General features: G+C 39.9%; 1 protein-coding gene across 7 annotated transcripts in view; it reads left to right on the top strand.

Moving 5' to 3' along the window:
• LCOR (ligand dependent nuclear receptor corepressor) overlaps positions 1–21,504 on the top strand; it is a 286,641-nt gene that overhangs the window by 153,724 nt on the left and 111,413 nt on the right. For 2 of the 7 annotated variants that reach the window (XM_078643596.1, XM_078643597.1), the window contains exon 5: positions 13,303–20,857. The exons of the other annotated variants lie outside the window; for them this stretch is intronic. In XM_078643596.1, the coding sequence (XP_078499722.1) occupies positions 13,303–14,269 (967 nt within the window). In that variant the 3' untranslated portion in view covers positions 14,270–20,857. Of the gene's footprint in view, positions 1–13,302; positions 20,858–21,504 lie in introns of those variants that run through there. 7 annotated transcript variants of the gene reach the window in all.

Below are 21,504 nucleotides of genomic sequence, written 5' to 3'. Positions count from 1 at the left end.
GATCCAAGATTGTGTTCGAGGGACTGTCTTTCATAATTCTTGTCCATAAAGGGGTTTCTCTAAATAGCTGTCGATTTTAGTCAGTCTTTGTCATTTCAAAGATAGGTTGATTATTTCCTTAGCTATTCTTGTATAGATGTTAAGGCAATTTCGTGTGACATATTTATCTGCTTAAGCTGCAATCATCTTAGTCACAGCAAATCTGCCATGTGAACAGTTGCTTCTATACACTGCTTGCAAATTTAAGTTCTGTGGTGCTAAAATTTTAATATTGATTTGTGGGAGGGTAATTGTTTACTAACGCAGATTACAAAGTATAGAAAGCCTATTGGCTCGAACGTCCTTCCTCAAAGGCGAAGAAACGAATAGCTCTATTGAAAACTTATGAACAGCCCCATAGGAAGGTCAGCTTGGTCTCCCTTCAGTCCCTATTATCCATTTAAAGACAGCAGCTGAGCTCAATTTCGTACGTGTAATGTGTTTTACTTTACTTCTGCTTGCCGGTTCAGTTTTTTAACGTCCTTAATAAATGTACATCCATCATCTTTAAGAGCCTTACAGGCATTTGGATATCCACCTCAATAAATCTTCAATATGTTGTTAATAGAAGTTCAAAAGCTTTGGTGGTTAAAGGTTGCACTTTTAACTCAACTATCGGAGCGCATTACCAGCTGCGAAAGTTTCAGTGAGAACTTCCTAGGTCATAATAAAATCTGAAAACACATCTTTGCCTCAGCCTATGGCCAGTCCATTCTTCACTAGACAGTAAACCCTTCACCTTGCTTCTCTGGTCAAATACAGAAGACGGATCATATGCTTTTGAACTAATACTAAGGCTTTTCCATCCATGAACTTTGCAAGAAAATATATATTTGACACACACTTTATATTTTAGTTGCAAGCCTTTGAGTAGTCTGTTGATCACTCTTAGCCATACTATGCAGGAGCGTGTTTACATGGCTTGTATTCTTAATACCCCCTCCATGGCTTTCTGAAACTGCATAATGCAGCGTGAACCTTGTTACTTAAGGCCTTAAATTAATAACAGAACTGGGGTTACAACAAGTGACTTTCACAGACCTCTTCTTTAGCCATCTGGTACATACTGGTTGCCTTTTTACTTCCTATCTAGAACCACACCTAAGAACATGTTGCATCATTTTGAAGATTTATGCTTCATTTATGGATCTTCTTTGATATTCGCCAATGCTGAAAAATTCAGTCTTTTATGAAATCTGTCTCATTTTGTTTGACAGTCAATTAAAAATGGAAACATGCGCCGTAATGGCAGTTGCCCCTACACTTTCATATTACATTGTTCTTCAAACTTAAAATGAACAAGTGTAGATGGCCAGTGCAGCCTTCCAGAGAGAAAAAAACGACACTGTGCTTTTAATCCTTCTGCTATCCTAAAGGGCAAAGTTTCGGTGGTTGACCGCCAGCTCAATTTCCTGCTCTGTGCAGCTACAGTCTGTCAACACAGGGCCGGCAATAGATTCCCAAATATTTTTAGGTCGAGCCTGGGCATGCTGTATGGAGTATGGATTTGAAGCCCCACCCACTCTCTGCCTATAATTTTCATTGCTTGTGCCACTGTCCTTCCTAAAAGCTGGCTTTTGATTTGTTAATAGGCTTGTTAGTCCCTCCTTAGTCCTTCCTTGTCTTCATTAGTAACCTCCCATGAGGACACCCCCCTTTTACGTGTTGTTGTTGCTTGGTAGACTTTAATTACAGCCTCCAAGCACTATTTCTATTTAATAGTTTTCTCCTGTCTGCAGCAGGCAGGAAGCTCTCTCGCAACGGTTTATTTATTTTTTTGCATAGCATGACACGCCACGCTGATAGTGGCGGCCGTGCCTTTGCTTTAGTCGCTGCGCCAAACGCGGCCTTTTGTTTTTGTTTTTTTTACTATTTAATATTTTTTTTTAATTGCCCTATGCCGCACTTACACTTTAATGTCGACCACACCCCTTTCCTTAGATGAGCCTTGTCTAAAGAAAGGGGCATGGCTGCCATTAAAGTGAAATCACTGTTTATGGGACGCTTTTACAAAAAAAAGCATTTGTTTGTCAACTTGGCAAACAAATGCGTTTTTTGTAAAAAATACTCATACCGCACTTTCACTTTATTGGCAGGCACGCCCCTTTCTTGAGACACAGCTCGTCTAAAGAAAGGGGTGTTGCTGACGTTAAAGTGTTGTATGTGTGTTTTTACAAACTAGCATTTGTAATGAAATAAGTGTTGCATTTACAAAACTCTCGTAAATGCAAGACCTATTGCATTGCAAATGATTGTTTCTATTTTTGGTCTGATTTCTTTATAGATTCAGCACCATTAAAAATATATATATATTTTGGTGCCCAATCCTTTATTAGACATTGATTGATTGGTAATTTTGGCAGCTTTTTGTCTAATTTAGACAACATTTATTAATGAAATCCTGAGGCCACTACTCCTTGGGTGTATAGGTGCAGTACAGTGATACATCTTGTATTATACAAGACAATCAAATAACAAGGTATTTAACGTTTTTCTTTGTGCAGCCAAAGTTCTCAAAGAACAAGTTGCTTCCCTTTGGTAATGTTCTTTCTGATGAAGGGTTTAGCTCCTGCAGATTCCTTAGGAGGACTCATTTTCCAGGAGCCAAATAAGATCCATAAGTTTTTCCTACTGTAGTTTGTCAGTAGTGCAAATGGTGCTAAGGTGCATTGAGAAATGAACTGCGAGGGAACCAGATGTGATAGCAGTCTGGATAAGCGAGCTAAAACCGCACTGGTGGTATCGGTCATTGATTTTGTATTCCGTTCCTTCATTGAGGCTGAGACGCCACGGATGAATGCATATATCAGGCAAGCGATTAAAATAGAGATGCTGAGCCTCACAATTTTGGTGAGAGGGCTGAGGGTAATTCACTGGACTTAAATCCATTGTACAGACCATTACTAGAGGTAAGTAATTTTTTGTTCTAATGGTTGAGGCTTACACAGATTCCTAATGTGAAATATTCTTATAGAATCTCCCAGGACTAAGGTTGAGAAAAGCATCTTAACAGTTAAATCAGGAAATATAGAACTGCTCTGCCATACACATCATACACACTTCTGTATTCCACAACAATGGTGCTTGATCACTGAGGATGCTGTTGTAGCCTCACAAATGTTCTTTTCATGCGGGTACTTCTGACAGATTTCTCACCTTGTGAATATTTCCCAGGTGTCAGACTGGATTTGGAAAACTCAAAAGCAGTACTTGTGCACCGCAGCAGATGCTGTTGCGGACGACTTTCTGCTTCAGAAATGATAAACTAAGCTGCATATAAGCACACCCATGCATGGACTCATTTCCTTTAGATGTGGTTCAGGAGCTCTACTCCTTTTGTCTATAATGAGAAGTTTCTTGAAATGTTACCAGTGTGCAAGGGAAATATCCCCTTCTGAAATGACAGTTTAAACCTTGTCACGACTGCTGCTAACAGATATCTGTGACAGATATATGGCCTGCAGCAACTGCGCCCAGGAGAACCCTAATGACGTACAGGATCGTGAACTGAAGTTCTGTGTTACAAAAAACAGCAAGACTCTGCCGTTACCAGCCGAGATTAAAAGGACGGTCACATTTCAGCTCCCAAAGTAGTTTCTGTGGCAGGTCCGAGTATGTCAAAGAAATCAAAGCAGGAATCTGACTTTTTCTGCCTTTCTCAGTCTCCTTAGAAGTTGCAATGTTTTCGGCAATGCTACGCTCTTACACCGGAAATCCTGAGGATGTCTATTCAGGTTCTGATTCTCCCGACTTAACAGGTCCATCGGCATCAAGGCAAATTGAGGCCGTTTGGAAGGTCATGCTACACACTTCTGCCTCACTCAGGTGTGTCTTTGGGCCTTAAGGGGTCGCAGGGGCCTCCAGTTTGACTTCCGCTGGCGAGTTTGCCCTTGACTCTACCCCTTTCGATCCAGCCTCAAGTTCTGCACCTTTTGGCCTGGTGCCACCTCTGGGCTGCTTTATTCACATCGATGCTGGGGAATATCTACATCCTATAGTTGGGTCTGAGCCAAACTCTTCTCGGACGCTGTTTTGGCCAAGTTCAAAAGGAGTTGAACCTTTTAGCAATTATTCTAATTTAAACATACCGCTTTTGCCATGTGGCCATGCACGTACACTACATCAACTGTTTGACTTGGATCAAAGCCAAAATTATGGTGCTGCTCTGGACACATTTGTACTACAGTGTGATGAAGACAGTTGGTTTGAAGAAATACACAGTGACATTAAACTCCCCCCCCCCCCCCCCCCCCGTGGATTTTTCTCTCCCTTGTCCTGCCCCTGAGGAGAGTGCATCTTTGCTGTTGTGATTTAGAAGTACGCCAATGGTCCTTGACCTGCAACTCGCCTCTATGGAGGTTAAAACCAACATTCTAATCGAAGTCCTTTGGTCTGGTCAGGCACCTACAGAACCTCTCCTGCCGTTTAATGATGCCCTGCCAGTTGCGTTCTTGGGCCAAATCACCTTTAATGTCTCTCACAGAATCCAGTGCCAGAGATTTTGATGGCTCAGGTGTAAAGTCCAAAATAATGCCTTTCCTATGACTCCACCTGACCGTGAAGCCAAATGCACTGAAACCTTTCACAAGTGCATGTTTTCTGCCAGCTTTCTCCTTGATGACTACACCCATGTGTATGGCACACAGTTGGTCAGATCTTACTGATGGTCTCAGTCAACCTACGATGTCTTTAATCCAAACCATTCATAATGGCTGGGATGCAGTTACATTTGATATGCAGTCTGGCCTGGATATGACAGATTGCTTGGGCAGTTGACATGCATGTGGTACTTAAATGACCTCTTGGTGTGCCTCAGGGCATGTTCAAGCATCCTTAATGGATACGCTATTTGAGGGCTTTCATCTCTTTAGTTGAAAAGGGAGAATCGATTTAAGAACAATTTAAGGAGTGTCAGGGCTTGCCCCTTGGGTCTCTCCACACTGCAGACATTACCTTGAAATGGGTGACATTTTTTAGGAAACCGTGGCTTGAGATACCATCAATGTCAGAGCCTGCTCCTAGCACAGCACTCTTCCCAGGGCTTTCGCGGTCGAGGCCACGGGTCCCAGAGACATTGCTCAGGATATCTGGGACAATGCACAACCCTGAAGCTACCACACCGTCAAAAGCCAGTTTTGTGTGACCTTTCCAAACGCAAGCCACCCTGTAGGAGGTAGGATCTGTTATTTTCTCTAGAGGTGGCAACACATAACCAGTAGATGGTGTTGCAGTTTCCACCAATCAGTAGGAACTGCACACTTGTGGGTAACATGAGCATAGGATATCAGACTGACTCCATGCATCCACATAGGATATGTTAGCCCTTGTACGGGCTAGCTCACAGAGCCTCTGTCAGCCCCCTAAACCTGAACAGGAGCGAAGAGTTATGGTAACCACTGAACATGACAAATCTGGTCCCTCAGGAACTGTGGAACAGATTTCAAACTTTCGCCCAGTTACTCGTGCTTTCTTTGGCTCAGAGAAATATGCAAGGAATACCCAAAGGGATGTTTTAAATATATATTGAACCGGAGTGATTTTTGTGTAGAATATGTAATACACTGATTTAAAGACCGAAGCAATTTGATGTTATAATAAGTGTCTACCCAGAAAATAAAATGAAGAGTTCCACCATCTTGTTGACACAAGTTATATGTGCGTACATTTACAGGATTATAACACTCTAGCGTACTCCTAAGAGGCTAGCCCTAACTTTACATGTCTATGGTGTGAATGTGTGCTGCCAAGAAAACCCCCCTCTAGATGATCAAACCAATTTGTCTGGTGGGTAAGAGTGTAGGACCCTGTGTTAGTCACAAATTGGACACCCCTCGTGGAGATGTCAGTCAGCTGCTAGGCGAAAGCTTCAGCATGCAGGTACCTCTTGAGATCAGCAGAAGTTACTCCTCTGATTGTTGGTCAACAAAAGGCTATATATAGAAAATGACATCCTTTGCTTGAGTCGAAATTGTAATCAGGCAACCATTGTTTGTGTTATACAGATAGCTGTGTCGCCATATGGATGGATTAATAAAACCCATTTGTAGAACGCACATGAGAGGCCGTGCACCAAATGCTAAGGCAGTGTGATAGAATTCTCACTAAGTGTTGCGTGTCAGCAATATCGGTGTGTTTGCGAAAACCAATACAAACACCACAAATTCAAAATGGGTGTCAAACGTTAATGTGCCAAAGAGAAGGTAACTTTTGGAAACAGATTTGTGTGCATGCAAGAATGGTATTATTTGCTTCCGGGCCTAACTTGGGCGCATAACAACTGACTGTTGTAGGCTGGGTCACCACCAGCAGTCATAGACCACCTTTGGACGAACCTTCTAACATCATTAGGGTTCACTATAAACATGCCAAATATATATTTAACTCGGAGATGCCCTTTTTCATAGGTGCCACCCTGTATATGGAATGATTTCTGCCTCCCAGCATTCCCCCTTCCCAGGATGTTTTTTTTGTTTCTTTTATCTTGTCTTTTTCCTCCTTATATTTGACCTCCTTCCCACCTGTTTGCTTTTCTCATGTCCGAGGGGAGGGTGGGTCTCGCGTGAATCCAGAAAACTCTTCAAGCTGCAGAACTACTTTGACTGGTAAGTAACCCCTTTTGTTTCTGGAATCACATGCTGTGCATTAGATGAAGTAGCGGTTTCCTCATCCTTGTGATGGTAGGTATACGATGCGGAAGAGTTTGTGAACCGGTTTTGAAATACTTTGTCTCAAATTAGCTTCTATTGTCATTTGTATGTCCACACAATAATGTTTGGTAAAAGTATGTGGGGATGCCCATGTTGCGGCTGCGCTTATGGTGTCTATTGGCACATTTGCTATAAATGCTGTAGTTGCACCCTTTTTCCTTGTGACCAAGTGGTGGTCGACTATGCCCACGGAAAAAAAAGCAAACTGACAAATCCGGACCCAACCACTAGATGGTAGAATAATGCACAGCATGTTAATCCAAACTCTTCAAACCCGCAAAACTACTCGTACTGGTAATTAACCATTTTGTTACAAGCTTGAAAATGTCTGAATCAAGGAGTTGATGTTCAATCCATAGAAATGTCTGTAGTGCGGGCCTTCTGGCATTTTTATGTCTGGCCTAGAGACCCCAATAGCTGTTGCTCCATGCTCCATTTTCATGTTTAAAAAAAAAAAAAAAAAAAAGGAAATCAGTAGAAAATACATACACACAAATAGTCTGTTAAAGTGTCATCCACATTTTGCTTCCACCCAATCGTGGCACATGAGGTAGTGGGTCAGCCCTCTTCAACCATTGGCACGCTTCATTATGTGATGGCATTTTGCAGGTGCAGATATGCCTAAAATGCATTCCTCTTCAGTGTCCGGTGCTACCAGTTGTGGTTTTGTTTTTTGTGATTGGCCTTTTTTTTAACCTAACTAAATGTATTTTATAATAAGCAGTTTTCATAAAGCACTGTATTCACCAGTCACATGGGCATGTTGATACTTCAGGTAAGTAGACCATAAATAAACAGTTGTGGATTTGTCTAATCGAGCATCTGTTTATTTGATTTGTGTTGAAGGGTCGTGGATCTTAAGCTATATGATGGTTTAGGTACGATGTGGTTAAAGGTGCCAGTTTTATGCACATTCATGCCTCACAAGATCAGTGGTTTTGGTGATCTACTTGCCAAGCCTGCATGATTTAGGTTGTTTCTTTAAGGCGTTTTGCAGCAGTGGTTCAGAACTTGGGTCTACCACCTAAACAGAGTCAGCAGAGATAGTTTTTTTCAAATTTTAATGGTCCTGATTGATTCCACTTTGGTGACAATCCTAACTTTTCTTTAGCATGGTAGTGGTCCCTTTAAAGTAGTGTTGCACTGCTTGTACTCATGCTTTTATTTTGGGCGGATCAAAAATGTGTTCAGTATGCTGCTGTTTTCTTATATATGAGCCTCATTTAACATGTAGCTTGGGCCCTTGTACCTTTAGCAAAGGGCATTCACTCTGTAACTGGAATCTGGCCCAATTTCATTCTGACTGGGGCAATCTAGCCCTCCGTTCCTGGAGCCAGTCTAAAGCGTTCCTGTTTCCTTATCAGAGGATGTTTCTATTTCATTCTGATTGAATCTTGCCTGCCCCAAGACTTCTTGATTCAGCTCCCACATCAGCGATATGGTTCATTGTGTAGCTAATATTCATGTAATGTATCTGTTTCTGCCATTTTTGTGAGTTCCTAAGAGATGAGCTGCATGCTCAATTGCATCTGCAGACTTCAAATTAACTTGTCATATGTAGATTATGGGGAAAATATTTACCTCACTAGGTAAGTCAAAGAAGAGTTTGTAATAGATAGTTCAAGTGCACAGTAGATAAAAAAATATGTTGCATATTTTTGCTTGCAAGTTTGCTTGATAGAGGACACGTGTGGCAGGATGGGATGATTTGCAAGACATTTAAAACATGGGAGCTAGCTTTAGGAACGCATGTTAGTCTAAGGTTTAAAACGGAAGCCTTTTTAACCTTCTAATGGATCCTAGATGCTTGGGCTAGTTCTTTAGGTCGAGCCTAGAGCATGCTCTAGGAGAAGGCCTCTTGGAATCCCTTCAGACTCGTGTGTGTGGTGTTCAATGTTCCACACATGCTATTGGCCTTTGTGTGTGGCTTTCAAAAATGAAAGCACACAATTGGCCAAAGGTGGGTGCATGTCCCACCTTTACTGAAAAATGTTTACTCCCACAGCGTTTAGCTGTTGGGAGCGAGCAGCGGCGCGCAGCGTGCCATCTGTTGTGGTTCATGTTTCATTTCAAGACCTTGCAGCTTTCCTTACAAGGCGTGTCCCCTCCACCCCGGCCAAAGGACAGACCCCCACCTCCACAAGAGTGCGCACTTCTTTTTCCAGCACTCTCATTTCATCGATGTCAGCACTCTCTTCCTGCACCGTTATCTTTGTATTAATATTTTATTGTCCGTAAATTTACTGTACTCTGTAGTAGGCCTCTATAGTCGCCTCTTTTTCGGTACAGTCTTAAAAATTGACCGCACTTTTTAACATTACCGTTTTTCCATCACCGTGGTGAGCGCTTCCATTCACACCTGCGCAGTTGTGGTGCGTGCTATCTTTGACATCTCTGCATAGTGCACAGCTGTGGTGCGTGCTACCTTTCACATCTCTTTCCCCCATTGCACAGTACACAGCTGAAAAATTGACCGCACCTTTGAACATTCACGTTTTTTCAGCACCGTGGTGCGCGCTTCCTTTCACACCTCTGCACAGGTTTGGTGTGTGCTACCTTTGACATCTCTGCACAGTGCACAGCTGTGCTGCGTGCTTCCTTTGCCCCTATTGCACAGTACACAGCTTAAAAATTTACCGCACCTTTTAACATTCACTGAATGTAAAAAACACACAGCCAATGGCTCTGTCTAAGCACTTGTAACGCCCCATAGGCAAGACCTATTGGCTATGCCAATGTTTCTTTTCATTTAGGTATAGTGTGGAAAAGACTTGGTTGTCGAGGTTTGTTGTGGACACGCAAAATGTCGAGTGGGCCATGGCGCTACAAAATGTTTTTGTTTGATGGCATGAGTGGCTTTATGTAGTATACAGGTCACTGGTGAGTTTCAGACAACTGTGGTTTCAGGTTCGTGGGATGAGGTGTGCATCTTAATTTGAGCCATTCGCTATTCTAGAGTATGATGTGCCTTGTGCTGTAGTGTGATGTGGAATATGGTTTGTGGGATGTTGGAGTTTGGCTGTTCTATTTTTTAATGAATTGAGAGATTAGCAGTGGAGCTGCTGTTAAACTCTGTGTGTGTGTGTGTGTGTGTGTGTGTGTGTGTGTGTGTGTGTGTGTGTGTGTGTGTGTGAGATTTGTGTGTGTGTGTGTGTGAGATTTGTGTGGGTGTGTGTGTGAGATTTGTGTGTGTGTGAGATTTGTGTGTGTGTGTGTGTGTGTGTGTGTGTGAGATTTGTGTGTGTGTGTGTGTGTGAGATTTGTGTGTGTGTGTGTGTGTGATTTGTGTGTGTGTGTGAGATTTGTGTGTGATTTGTGTGGAATCTGGTGTCTAGTATTTTCAGTGTGGTCAAATTGTGCTGGATGTGCCAGTAAAGTAGCAGTTCACACTAAGGACATTGAGAAGGCCTGGCTAGTCCAACTTTTCCGTGATGCAAATTTAACATGGCCACAAATTCTGGATCGGGTAATTCCATGCCTGGGGACACGGGATTCTTGTGGGAGCTGCTGAAAGTAAAGCACCCACCTGCCCAACTGGGAAAACGGCAAGTGCTACCCTCGGCTCTCCCTTCAGTAGTGCTCCTCTGCCCCACACACTACAGGCCAAAATAGTCTTCACACCCATTGACCAATGCTTTCAAGAAGGTGGTAAGAGGATGCGTATTTGGACCAATTATTTCTGTAGGAATAGGTAGAAATACATGGAATTGTATTTGTATTCCTGATCGTAAAGACAGTAACACATAATCCCAATAGCTTGGTAAAATCAGTTATTTTGGTCCATAGTACGCCCGGACCAAAATCTGTAAAGCTCTTAATGCTTGCCTACAAGAGAGTCCAGTCTCTAAAGCCTTTTTGGAAGATGTTTTCTTTTTGTTGAGCATATATGGGGCAAAAAGAGTCCCTTACAGCTCCGTGGTGAGCAAAGGGTACACTTCTGAAATGTTCTTACTTTAAGTCAAGTTTTTTTTAGTGAAATACGTGCAACTGAATCTGTGTGTGAGGGCTGCTATTTGAGCAGCCTGGTCTGGGAGAATTGTAGTTTAATGCCATTGTGTGACATACATGTAGAGCAGACAATTTGAATTTTATATGTTGCTTGACATGGACTCATTGTAGCGTATATTGGAAGTGGGGAACATGTCATCTTGAGGGCTGATGTACTGCATTTTCGAGGCTCTTGAACTGTGTGACTACCTTAGTTGTGGCCTTTGGTACGAAAAATCTTGTTTACATGAAGTAGGCTCAGCAATAGAGAGAGATAGATATTGAAATAGAGAGATATGTGTGTGTGTATGACTGTTGCAGGTAAGTAACGTTTCCCTTCTACCGTACCTTTAAAAACAATACAAAGCTACTTTGTACAGTAAAATGTCCAGTGCACACGTAGCATCATACTTAGCAAAATGGAAGAGTGTGGGTGAGGAAGAAATAAGGTTGCAGTTTTTGACTGATGGAACCAGTTTTGATCAGGGACAAATAAGAATCTTTTGAACAATTACCTCCAGTGGGTCTCAAACCAGGACCATTATCAAGCAAGCATTTGCCAGTTAGATTACGACATGTAACATTAGTCATAACATAAATACCATCCCCAGTTCTCTGTACAATAACAAGCCCACAATCCATGACAATCAAATGATATGAAGCACATGTGGTAGACAAAAAGACAACTATGGATCACCTTTGACCTTCTATCATAATAACCTCACTGACTAAACGCACCAACGACATCTAAGCAGAATTAGAAGATGCAGGATGACCTTGTATAGTTTTCAAACCTACCATTTGCAAACAAACCGCAACCCAGGACGCTAATAACACCATGAGGTCACGCTAAGTCAACTATGTAGGTTATGCAGGTTAAGAATACAGGCCCTGATCTTGCATATTTGTTGTAACAGTGATGTGCTAGGGGTTTTAGTGTGCAGTATCAGTTCAGCGTTGGAATTCCTAAACTGGTGAAAGTATTTTATCAAGCACTAGCTGAAACACAAGGTGCATTAAATAGTACAAATTGTATATTTGAACATTTAGTAACATGGTAGTATTATATAGTGGTAATATTTCAGATCTCCAAATCTGATAGCTGATAAAGCAAGGATGCACTGCTGGTTGTCCTGATCCTTTGTGGGGGCGTTTTTACTCTTAGTTAGAAGGGTAAGAACATTCATTAAAAGCTTCTTAGTCGTGGTCTGCTCAAATGTTTCATATGGAGATTTAAATGTACACATATATACATGCATATCTTTTCTTGCATCCCTTATGATTATCATCCCACGAAGTTGTATTATGTACGTCTTGATATGCATATGGCCCAGTTCTTTATAGAACTATATTATGCTTTTATCAAGAAGATGTCACTTTGCTGTAGGGCGGTTTCAAACTTTTAGACTTGCTGCATTTGGGCTGTTTTTTCATGCCACTGGATAAAAAGAGAATGGAAGTCTTCTCTTTCATTGAGTGCTTCAAGTTATTCATCTGCTCCACTATTCCTTTTTGCACACTGCTGATATTCAATTGTGTGACTGTCTGGGGCTGAAGAAGATAGTTATTTCACGCTTGGCTTTCAAGCTATAACCGTGGACCTCGTAAGGAGTAGTGAGTCGTGCATAATCTGTACGGTCTCGCCACTTCACCTAAAATAGAAAATAGAAATAGAAAGGCATAGCTATGCTCAGCTGCTTAACAAGCCGACATTCTTTTTAAAGGGCAGTTTAACACCACATTTCCTAATTGGCCTCACTGCACTGATATATTCCTACAAAGATGTGAGGTTTATGTTTACCTATCAAGGAGTAAGTGTCTGAGCATTGTTAGTTGGTGTGACTCCGGGTTCTCCTTTTAGGTTTGATTGTCACAGCTCGATAGGTAAGTGTAAATTATTGGTTCTCGACTTATTCTTCTTTAGGCTATGGTATTAAATGGTTTATCGTATAAAAGCATTTAATGAAAATAGAAATGTTTTAAAACCGGTATATATCGATTTTCCATTGTCTGTACTGACTCATCTGTAATTGGAGGCTTGCATGCTCAATAGGTAATGGCCCTTAATGACTTGATGAATTATGTCTTTCTACGGTTATTCAATTAATTCTGACAAAAAATGCTGAACTTTGAAATAAGTATGCTTTAAAAATGTTTGTATTGTCCATCCATTCGGCTTACTCTTTTATTACTGTACTTGTTTAGTGGTAACGTCACATTAGTAACAAATTTTGAATAGGTCTAAGAAGACTGACTACTTTCCAATTTTGAACTAAGGTGCCATTTTTAGACTATAGCGCGAGGCCTTTTTTGCTACAAAATTTTGTGAACCCAACCAAAGACCAACTCATATATTTTTTTTTGTGTTGCCCAAAAGCTTCTTTATGAACTTGTTTAAAATGAGACTGATGGCAAGACTTTTTTTTTTTAAACCCAAAAAAACTTAAATATATATAACACAAAAAGTGATGTTACCCAAGCAAGGCCTTCTAATAAAGGAGTGGCCCCCTCACCTATCCCTCCCTACTTTGCAAGTCCTGCTCACATCAGTTTCCTTCCATCCAATTAGGCGACCTGGGAGACCAAGCCAGCACCATCTTGATGGACTTCTGCAGACAGTTGATGGGCCGCCTTCAAGAAGCTTGCAGAATGGAACCAGGGAAAGTTATGGCCACTCCACATCTCTTAAAGTTCCGTTGGCTCGATCATTACAGATTAGTGAAGAGCTGTTGGGCAGGAACCAGTTTCCTACTGCTGGCAGCCTAAGATCTGGAATGCAGAATCATGGACAACATTTGATACTATCAAGGGAGGCATCTTGGGCAAAGCCACACTATGAGTTAAATTTCAGCCGGATGAAGTTCAGGGGAAATGGTGCGCTCAGTAACATCAGTGATCTGCCTTTTCTTACAGAAAACTGTAACACCTTTCAGAAAACTACAGTGCACAGCAAACATGATGGAAAAAAAGACGTTTGCCGTTCTCCAGTGGATTTAAAGATACCACAAGTGCGAGGCATGGATCTTTCATGGGAGTCACGCAGCAGTGATCTATACAACTATAGCTCTTTGGTAATGGGTTCACAAACGGAGAGCGCGCTTAGTAAAAAGTTAAGGGCTATCCTTCCAAAACAAAACAGGAGAAGTTTGTTAGATACAACTGATTCATGGAGCTCAGATGCCGAACAGTCTACCTCTGGACAGCCATATCCCACCTCAGATCAAGAAGGAGATCCTGGGTCCAAGCAACCAAGAAAGAAGAGAGGAAGATATCGACAATATAACAGTGAAATACTAGAAGAAGCCATTGCGGTCGTTATGAATGGGAAAATGAGCGTTTCCAAAGCTCAGAGTATTTATGGGATTCCCCACAGTACACTGGAGTATAAAGTTAAGGAAAGATTGGGCACATTGAAAAATCCTCCAAAGAAAAAACTGAAACTGCGGTTGGAGGGTCACGATGTTTCAGTCAAGAGTGAACTAGAAACCCAGGAAGACATGGAAGCGGCACAAAGTGCAAGTGAATCAAAAGACTAGTAGGGCTACTCTAGAGTGCCAATTACTGTACAGAAACTGGGTGAGCACTACTGCATTGGTCTGCTACAACTGAGTGCACCTAACCCTGTCCATTTACTGTGAAACATTTTTGCAGGTTTATATGGACTGATATGGAAACAGTTGACAGGCGTACTTTGAATATTGCATAATTGTAAATTTGCCATATGTAGTATGGCACAGCATATGTTGGCCTTTTTGCATGCTTCTCTACTCTTTAGAGAATTCTTACCTCACAGAGAATACACATGTTTAAGTGGACTCCTTGCCTATCGAGCCTGCATGTACTTTTTCTCACATTTCTTATATTTTGCCTTTGAAAACATGTCCACTTGCTAACTAGATTTTCTGAAATACTAGGCTCTGTTTAAGTGAAAATCGGTCATTTGTAATGCAAAATGTTTTACAATGTCTCTTTTGTTTTACCTCGGACCCAGCGTGTTTAACGATTTCAGCACACCTAAACACTTGACCGTTTTGATCTGCAGGAAACTGTAGTCAATCTGGTCGGACTATGTTTCCAATGTTCAGTGTTGACAATGAAAGCATTTCCTATTTAGCAAGCTATTTTGTGCTCACCCGGAGGCTTGAGCGTGCGGGAGCGTTACATACACTACCTTCAGTTACTACAGTTCAACCTTTTAACTACCTTCACTGTAACTTTGAGAGATTATATTGTGGTGGGCTTGTCTCACCTGTTTTAGAGGAAGTAGCCTTACCTCATGGAGGCCAACTGTTGTGTAAGTTTGGCTTTTCTAAGACTGACCTACATGGGTATACTTCATATTAAGATATACTTTGCTCAGACGGGTTCTGGTTTTACTGAACTGTGTGGTTATGAGAATGTTTAAATGACTCCAGATTTGCGAGTAAGATTCAAAACCAATGACTGTGATTGTTTGCAAAAAAACATACAAATGTTATGTATATAAACAGTACAACCTCATTATTCTGACTAAATAGAAACGTAAATGAAGGATAAATGTTTGCAGTTTAAATCTATTTGCAAAAGCACATTTGCAAATACTTAGATTTATTTTTATCTGTATGTTTCGTTTTCAACAAATGTATTAGCCAGAGACAGGAAATTATTGCAATACAACCTTTTTTTTGCTTGCTTTTGATGCAGTGGTTTTACAGCACACTTACCAACTTCAGGAACAAAAGCATTTCTTGAACCACACAGTTTTAGTTTTTTTTATGTGAATATTTTTGCCTGGGAGGATTTTCGGCTTAGTTTTCTGTTTTTTACCTTTATTTTCTTGCAAAAATGTTGAGGGTGTGAATTATTTTATTAATGTATTCTGTTAAATGAAAAATGGTGACATACGTATGAAATGTACTAGTACAACCAGGCTTAGTTCTCTAACCAAAATAGGCTTTTGTGGTTTATAAGAAAAGCATGAGGTGACTCAGTCATAAATTAAATGTACATTTTTATAGCTATTAAGAGAATTCATATAATGTGTAATACTCTGAAGGCATAACGTTTTTGAATATCAGAAAGCGGGTATTCAGTTGCCCCCCCCACCCCCCCCACTCCACCCCCCAGAAAATACTTTAAAAACGTCAAAGGTTAGGCACACCATTGCTGTCATTTAAAATATGCACTGCTCATAGACCAGGCTGTATTGCCTACTTATGCTATTTTTTTTACTTCATAAGTATAAACTTTGGACTTGATTCTTCTCAGTTAAATCAACTGCCTGTGCAGTTGCATAGTCGTATTTGCAATAGATTCGTTTTACAGGCGCTTGCAATAAACTAGTATTTAGTAGGTGATTTAATCTACTTTCTTGATGTGGTATAAAATCCGACGCGGTGAGGGGTTTTTCTGGACTACTGTGGAGCGTTTCATTATTCAAGCAAATTGAATCTTGCAAATGTAATTCATTGTCTTGCTTTTAATTTTAAGCGAGGTGCAGTTGACTAAGTTTACCAAGTAGTAGGTGTATGTAGTCTTTGATCTTTCTACTTGTAAGTATTTGTGTGTATGTTTAAATGGATGACAATCGAGCAGCAAAAAGATGGTGTGCCTATCCTTTAATGCTGCATTTCAAAATCCTTTACAGTATTTTAGACTGTAGGCTAACAAATGTAAATAATGTGGGTAATTTTTATTTGCTTTATTTAGAAAATTAATTTCAAAAACACCAAACGCTAAAACGTTCTCAACCTAAATGTCTTGAGACCTTAAGATTGTATAGTATTTATGTCTGAGAAGCTTTTAAACATTCCACTTGAGATCTGTACTTTTAATATTCAGGTATACTTTATTTTCAGAGAAGCTTTTTGAACAAGCGTATTTCCTCCAAAGGTCTCTGTTGTAAAAAGGAAAAAAAATGTAGGTTATTTTTAAAGCACTAATTGCATTACATTGCTAACTGCAATATAAAATAGCCATTACTGTTTTGTGAAGCATGGTAAGCATTAGTTAGTGGTCCCTTAAAAATTTCATGAACCTCTTACAAACGCTGCTGAATATTTTAAAAGATATATATTTTATCCTAATGTACGTTTTTTGTAAAGTTAGTCTGTAGTGATTTGGTGCACCTTTGCCTACTAGTTCCTTCGAGAAGTCCTATTGCATCACAGTGTGTGTGATGGTTCACCACTCCAAACACAGACCTCCCAGGTGCTGCAGTGATGTTTGGTTTCAATCTCATTTCTTGTTTCTTTACAGTCACAGGTGCTTTCGATGTAGATATTGATTGTATATGGAGTCATTTTAGTAGGTTATTGGAATTAATGTTTGTTAGCATGTTTGACTCTCTGCTTCCAAGCAGGTGGCATGTGCCGGTTCATAAGTATAATTTTGGATGGGAAAATGTGCAAGTTAATTGTTGTCTTCAGTCTTTGTCGTGGATGCTTGTTGTTCTGATTACTTGGACTTGATTGGTGCTTTTTTATCATTCTCACTATTTTGTTGCTCGAGAGGATAATTGGACTCAACTTTTTGTTCTGTGAGCACGTTATCAAACACTGATCAACCAGTTAGTACTTTCTGCATCACCATGTTTCCGTAAACATGAATCCTCTCTGGTGCGTAAACTTTCCTCTCCCCACTGAAGGTTACTGTTGGCCTTCTCATTTTAAAGTATATTTATTAAATATTACTATTTATTCAAAGTGCGTAAAAAGAACTTCACCAAAATCGTAATTTACCCGAATGTTATATGCACTTGCAGTGAAGTGGACTCTTGCTGACTGGGCTAGTTTGTTTAAACCAAAATATATGGCTTCGGCAAAGTTGAACGTGTTTAAGCATTACAAGATTAAGCTTGGCTTCTTTTTCCAGAAGAGGTTGTTCTTTTACCCAGTGTTAAGGTTTTGTTTTGGTCAACTATGCTATCTGAACATGGGATATTAATGTGAACACATTAAGCTTTTACTGAGCTTGGTGATGGAGAAAAGTCAGTTGTGTGTAGAGATTTGATTTTGCGTGGGTCATATATGTTATTTGGAATTATGAATTCCAGTCTCCTAATGCTCTTCGTTCCATGTATTTCGGAACAGTATAGTTTTACTGTAGTTGGGTACACTTTCCATTCCTTATTATTTACTTACCTGCGCATATAGAACGGTTTTCTGACAAAATGTATAGACTTATCTTTTTTTTTTTGGTCCTTTCCATCTAAGAAAGTTGTGACACAATTTTACTGATGGAACAGTACCGTACACACCAGATTTTGAAAATTGCAGAGTCTTTTCTTTATCCCCTATTCGAATACTGGTTTGTGAAGCATCATGTTTATTGACCTTGGGTAGAAGTTATTTGCAAACACTTTATCACGCTGAAAAGCTGACCTTTAATACAGCATACTTTCACTGTAGTTTGTTGCAGGCTTAAAAAATGCAATGCAACTGTTCAGTCTTTTGTTGTGAGCCAGTTTGAAGGATTCTGCACTAATAGTTCAGTGTGACATCTTATTGTAGGGTATGGTATTTTGAGGGTGCGATTGAGAAGTACCCTTGAGTTGGGGGTTAAAATGTCTCCTTTTCCAAAATCCTGTGACCAGCTTCCACCTGCAGTGCGCTAGTGTTTTTTCCAGATCAGTGGATTTAGCAGTATTATGCTACAAAAAGGTATACTATTAGTGTTGCAGTCTAATATGCAGATAGCCTTTGGGTTTAAAAAGACTTTGTGCATTTCCCTCTACATAGGAAGCATGAATTGGAGGAAATAAATACCCAGGTTTAAAAAGTAAAACTTATTTATAATTTTACCCACTTAAAATGCCCCTCCTTTGTGTGCAAAATAATTCTGCCGGGTCACAAGCTTATAGAAGGGTCCTGTGTGCAGTCTGAGCTGCGAAAGCACAAATCTTCTTTAGTGAGCTCAGCATTCTGAGTGGTGTAATTATTAGATATTTCTCTGGGATTGAATAGGTGTTGCGTTAATTCCAAGCATTTCTTATATTCTGAATTGTGAAATGTCTGCTAGCCATTGTCAAAAACCGCAACTGCTTCACAAAGCTATTATATTAGGATGTGTGCTCCAATCTATGTAGTCACACCACCACCACTACCTTTTGTCTGTAACTTGCTCATCCTCTCCACTCCCATTGTTTTCACTAATTGGCAAAGCCCGAATCCATTTTTGGGATTCCATTTTTGGGATTAAGGACTGCTGCCTTTTACAACTCCAGAGCCTGTGCTTAAGCAACGAGTTTATCTTTTGTAGCCTGACACCTTAAAATCATACATGGCTGGTTCATCCCACATTGCCTAAATTATAGCTATACACACTGTTCAGAAGCCAGATGTCTGTACTGACCCCCATAAGGCCTAAGTATTTTACTAAGAGCTCCATTTAAGACCCCTCAAGCAGAAATGTGTCTTAAGCAGCGATGTATCCTACGCTAAGGACCGATCATGGAATAGGCTAAACCAGGTAGCCTCTGTAGACCAAATGCTGGTTACAGGAACATGGTCATTGCATTTAGATTTGCAATTCCATCTCCAATTGTAGGAAAGCCATAGCTTACTGTTTATGGGCCATGGTCCACCTAATATGGAGTCAGATATGTTCTTTTAGGCTTTCATTGGCGAGTTTCTCTCTTGGGGAGAAATGCTTGATTTGCTTACTGATACACATCTCATCCATAGGCTTTGCTCAGGGTCTTTTCTGCCCATTTCAGGACAGATGTAGAGTAAAAGAAAGATTGAGGAAGATGGACTGGCTTACAGGTGAGCTTCTGAATCTGCTGATACCACCTCTGGTAGTAGTTTGATTCACGGCTGCAAGTGTTGGGTTCTGACCCTGCAGTACTACATTTATTTTTACCCAAATGACCCTTGAAAGCCAGAAACTCCAAGTAAACCCCCCCACAGCGTATGTTCTTCTTTCTCATTCAAATGTAATGCATCAGCTTTTCGGACCGAAGCTCAGGTCCTAACCTTTTAAACTTTCAAATAGTAGAGTCTTCAACATTGTAAGTCGTTTTAAGCCAACTCACCCACTGAGCTCTGTGGTTGTGGATAGCAATACATGTTGGTGAGCTGAATTTCAACTGGAATTGGGAATGTAGCATTGCTGTTATGGTATTTAAAATCTGAAACACAACTTCACTGGTGTCCCCCCACAAATAGTTTCTGAGCTGTTAACAGAAGTCTAAATGGCCCTAAAAGTAAGTTTGATAGATGTATACCAATGGAACATAACTCTCGGTAGAGAAAATGTGACCAGTGTGCTCAGTCCAAGTGACCAATAGTTTTTCTTGTCAAAACATTATTAGCTGTATTATTTTGTAAACTATTTGTGGTAGTAGGACATTAATTGTATGATCTCTTTAGAGTTGCTCTAATGCTCTTACCCCATACTTTCACTTTGCTCCCATTCATTCCCCATCTGATGGTTCTATTTATGGCTAGCTTACACTTGTGATGTTTGGATTGCACAAGTATATTTGAGAGATTTCCGAATTAGATACACATAGTTTCCTTATATTAGCTGCTTTGAGAAGGAGTGCCGGTATGTAATCGCCTATAAAATAGGTACCAAAGTCAGTGTAATGGTCTTTTAGTTTGAGCATACCCTATATTTACTGGCAGTTTATTTCTTCTGGCATTAGATTTTAAAAGAATCCAGTAATAAAGATGTAATCAATGGAAAAGCCTAAACATTAGCACTTGCAACTCCCTTAGACTTTATGCAACCAGTCTTGTTCTGTTTGAAGGGGTACTACATCTTGGTAAACACGTTTTGAAATGTAAGTTGCACACATTATAATCGAGTACTTATTTACAATTTTCTTTTAATGAATTTATTTGTAGCTTTAACGTGCAGCTCTTTACTTTCAGCACTATTGTAATAATGCCAATTTGAGCTGTTTTATGAAGAATCACAACTAATCATTGAATGTCTTAAACTAGAATTACTGGCTTAATACTGGGTAAAAGTAGTTTTGAATATGTTGGTGGAGTTGTGAAGGAAAGGAATGGCTTTTTCTGTAAGTAAACTTAACCTGTTTCCTTGATGCAGTTGGGTGCTTTGCTGCTTAAATATATTTAGAAGGTTTTCACTTTATATTGTGTATATATATATATATATATATATATATATATATATATATATATATATATATATATATATATATATAATATAGTATAGTTTCATTTCTACATTCACTTTAAGAAAGCACTTGTCTGACTTGTTAAGTTTCATAGAGACCTCAACACGCACTTTTGTTTTGCAGCACATTGTTTGTTTTGACTGCATTTGAATATATTACAATAATATTCTACATTTTCCAGGTCAGCATATGGGAGCTCAAAAATATGAATTTCTCTTTGCAGCTAAAGTCTGTACTTTGGAAGGGTTTCTTAGTTTGTGTGCAGAGATCGGATTGGCTGTTCGGTTTAAGTGAGCATTGGATTTTTCTCGTTTTTAAAAGTAGATAATACTTAGATAATAAGTAGATAAACTGATGATTTAGAGAATCAGTATTTTTATTCGGAAACCATTATTTAGGAGGACTGCTCAGAAGGAATATGGGTTTGGCCATCATAGTTTGTTAGATTAAATGACAGTTTTTCAGGTGATCTAGGAAATGAGCTATCTCCTTCTTCACATTCAGGGAATGAGCAGTATTTATTCGTTAGCTAAAATCTCAAGTCTTTTTGCAATGCAGATATACAAGAAATTTATGAAAGTAGGCAACAAGATGTGAAAATATCTTCTTTTTATGGATGTGTACCTCTAAACAGCAAACTGA

This window comes from Lissotriton helveticus, chromosome 5_1 (assembly GCF_964261635.1).
Source record: "Lissotriton helveticus chromosome 5_1, aLisHel1.1, whole genome shotgun sequence".
Taxonomy (NCBI): domain Eukaryota; kingdom Metazoa; phylum Chordata; class Amphibia; order Caudata; family Salamandridae; genus Lissotriton; species Lissotriton helveticus.
This window is presented reverse-complemented; position numbering and strand designations above follow the sequence as displayed.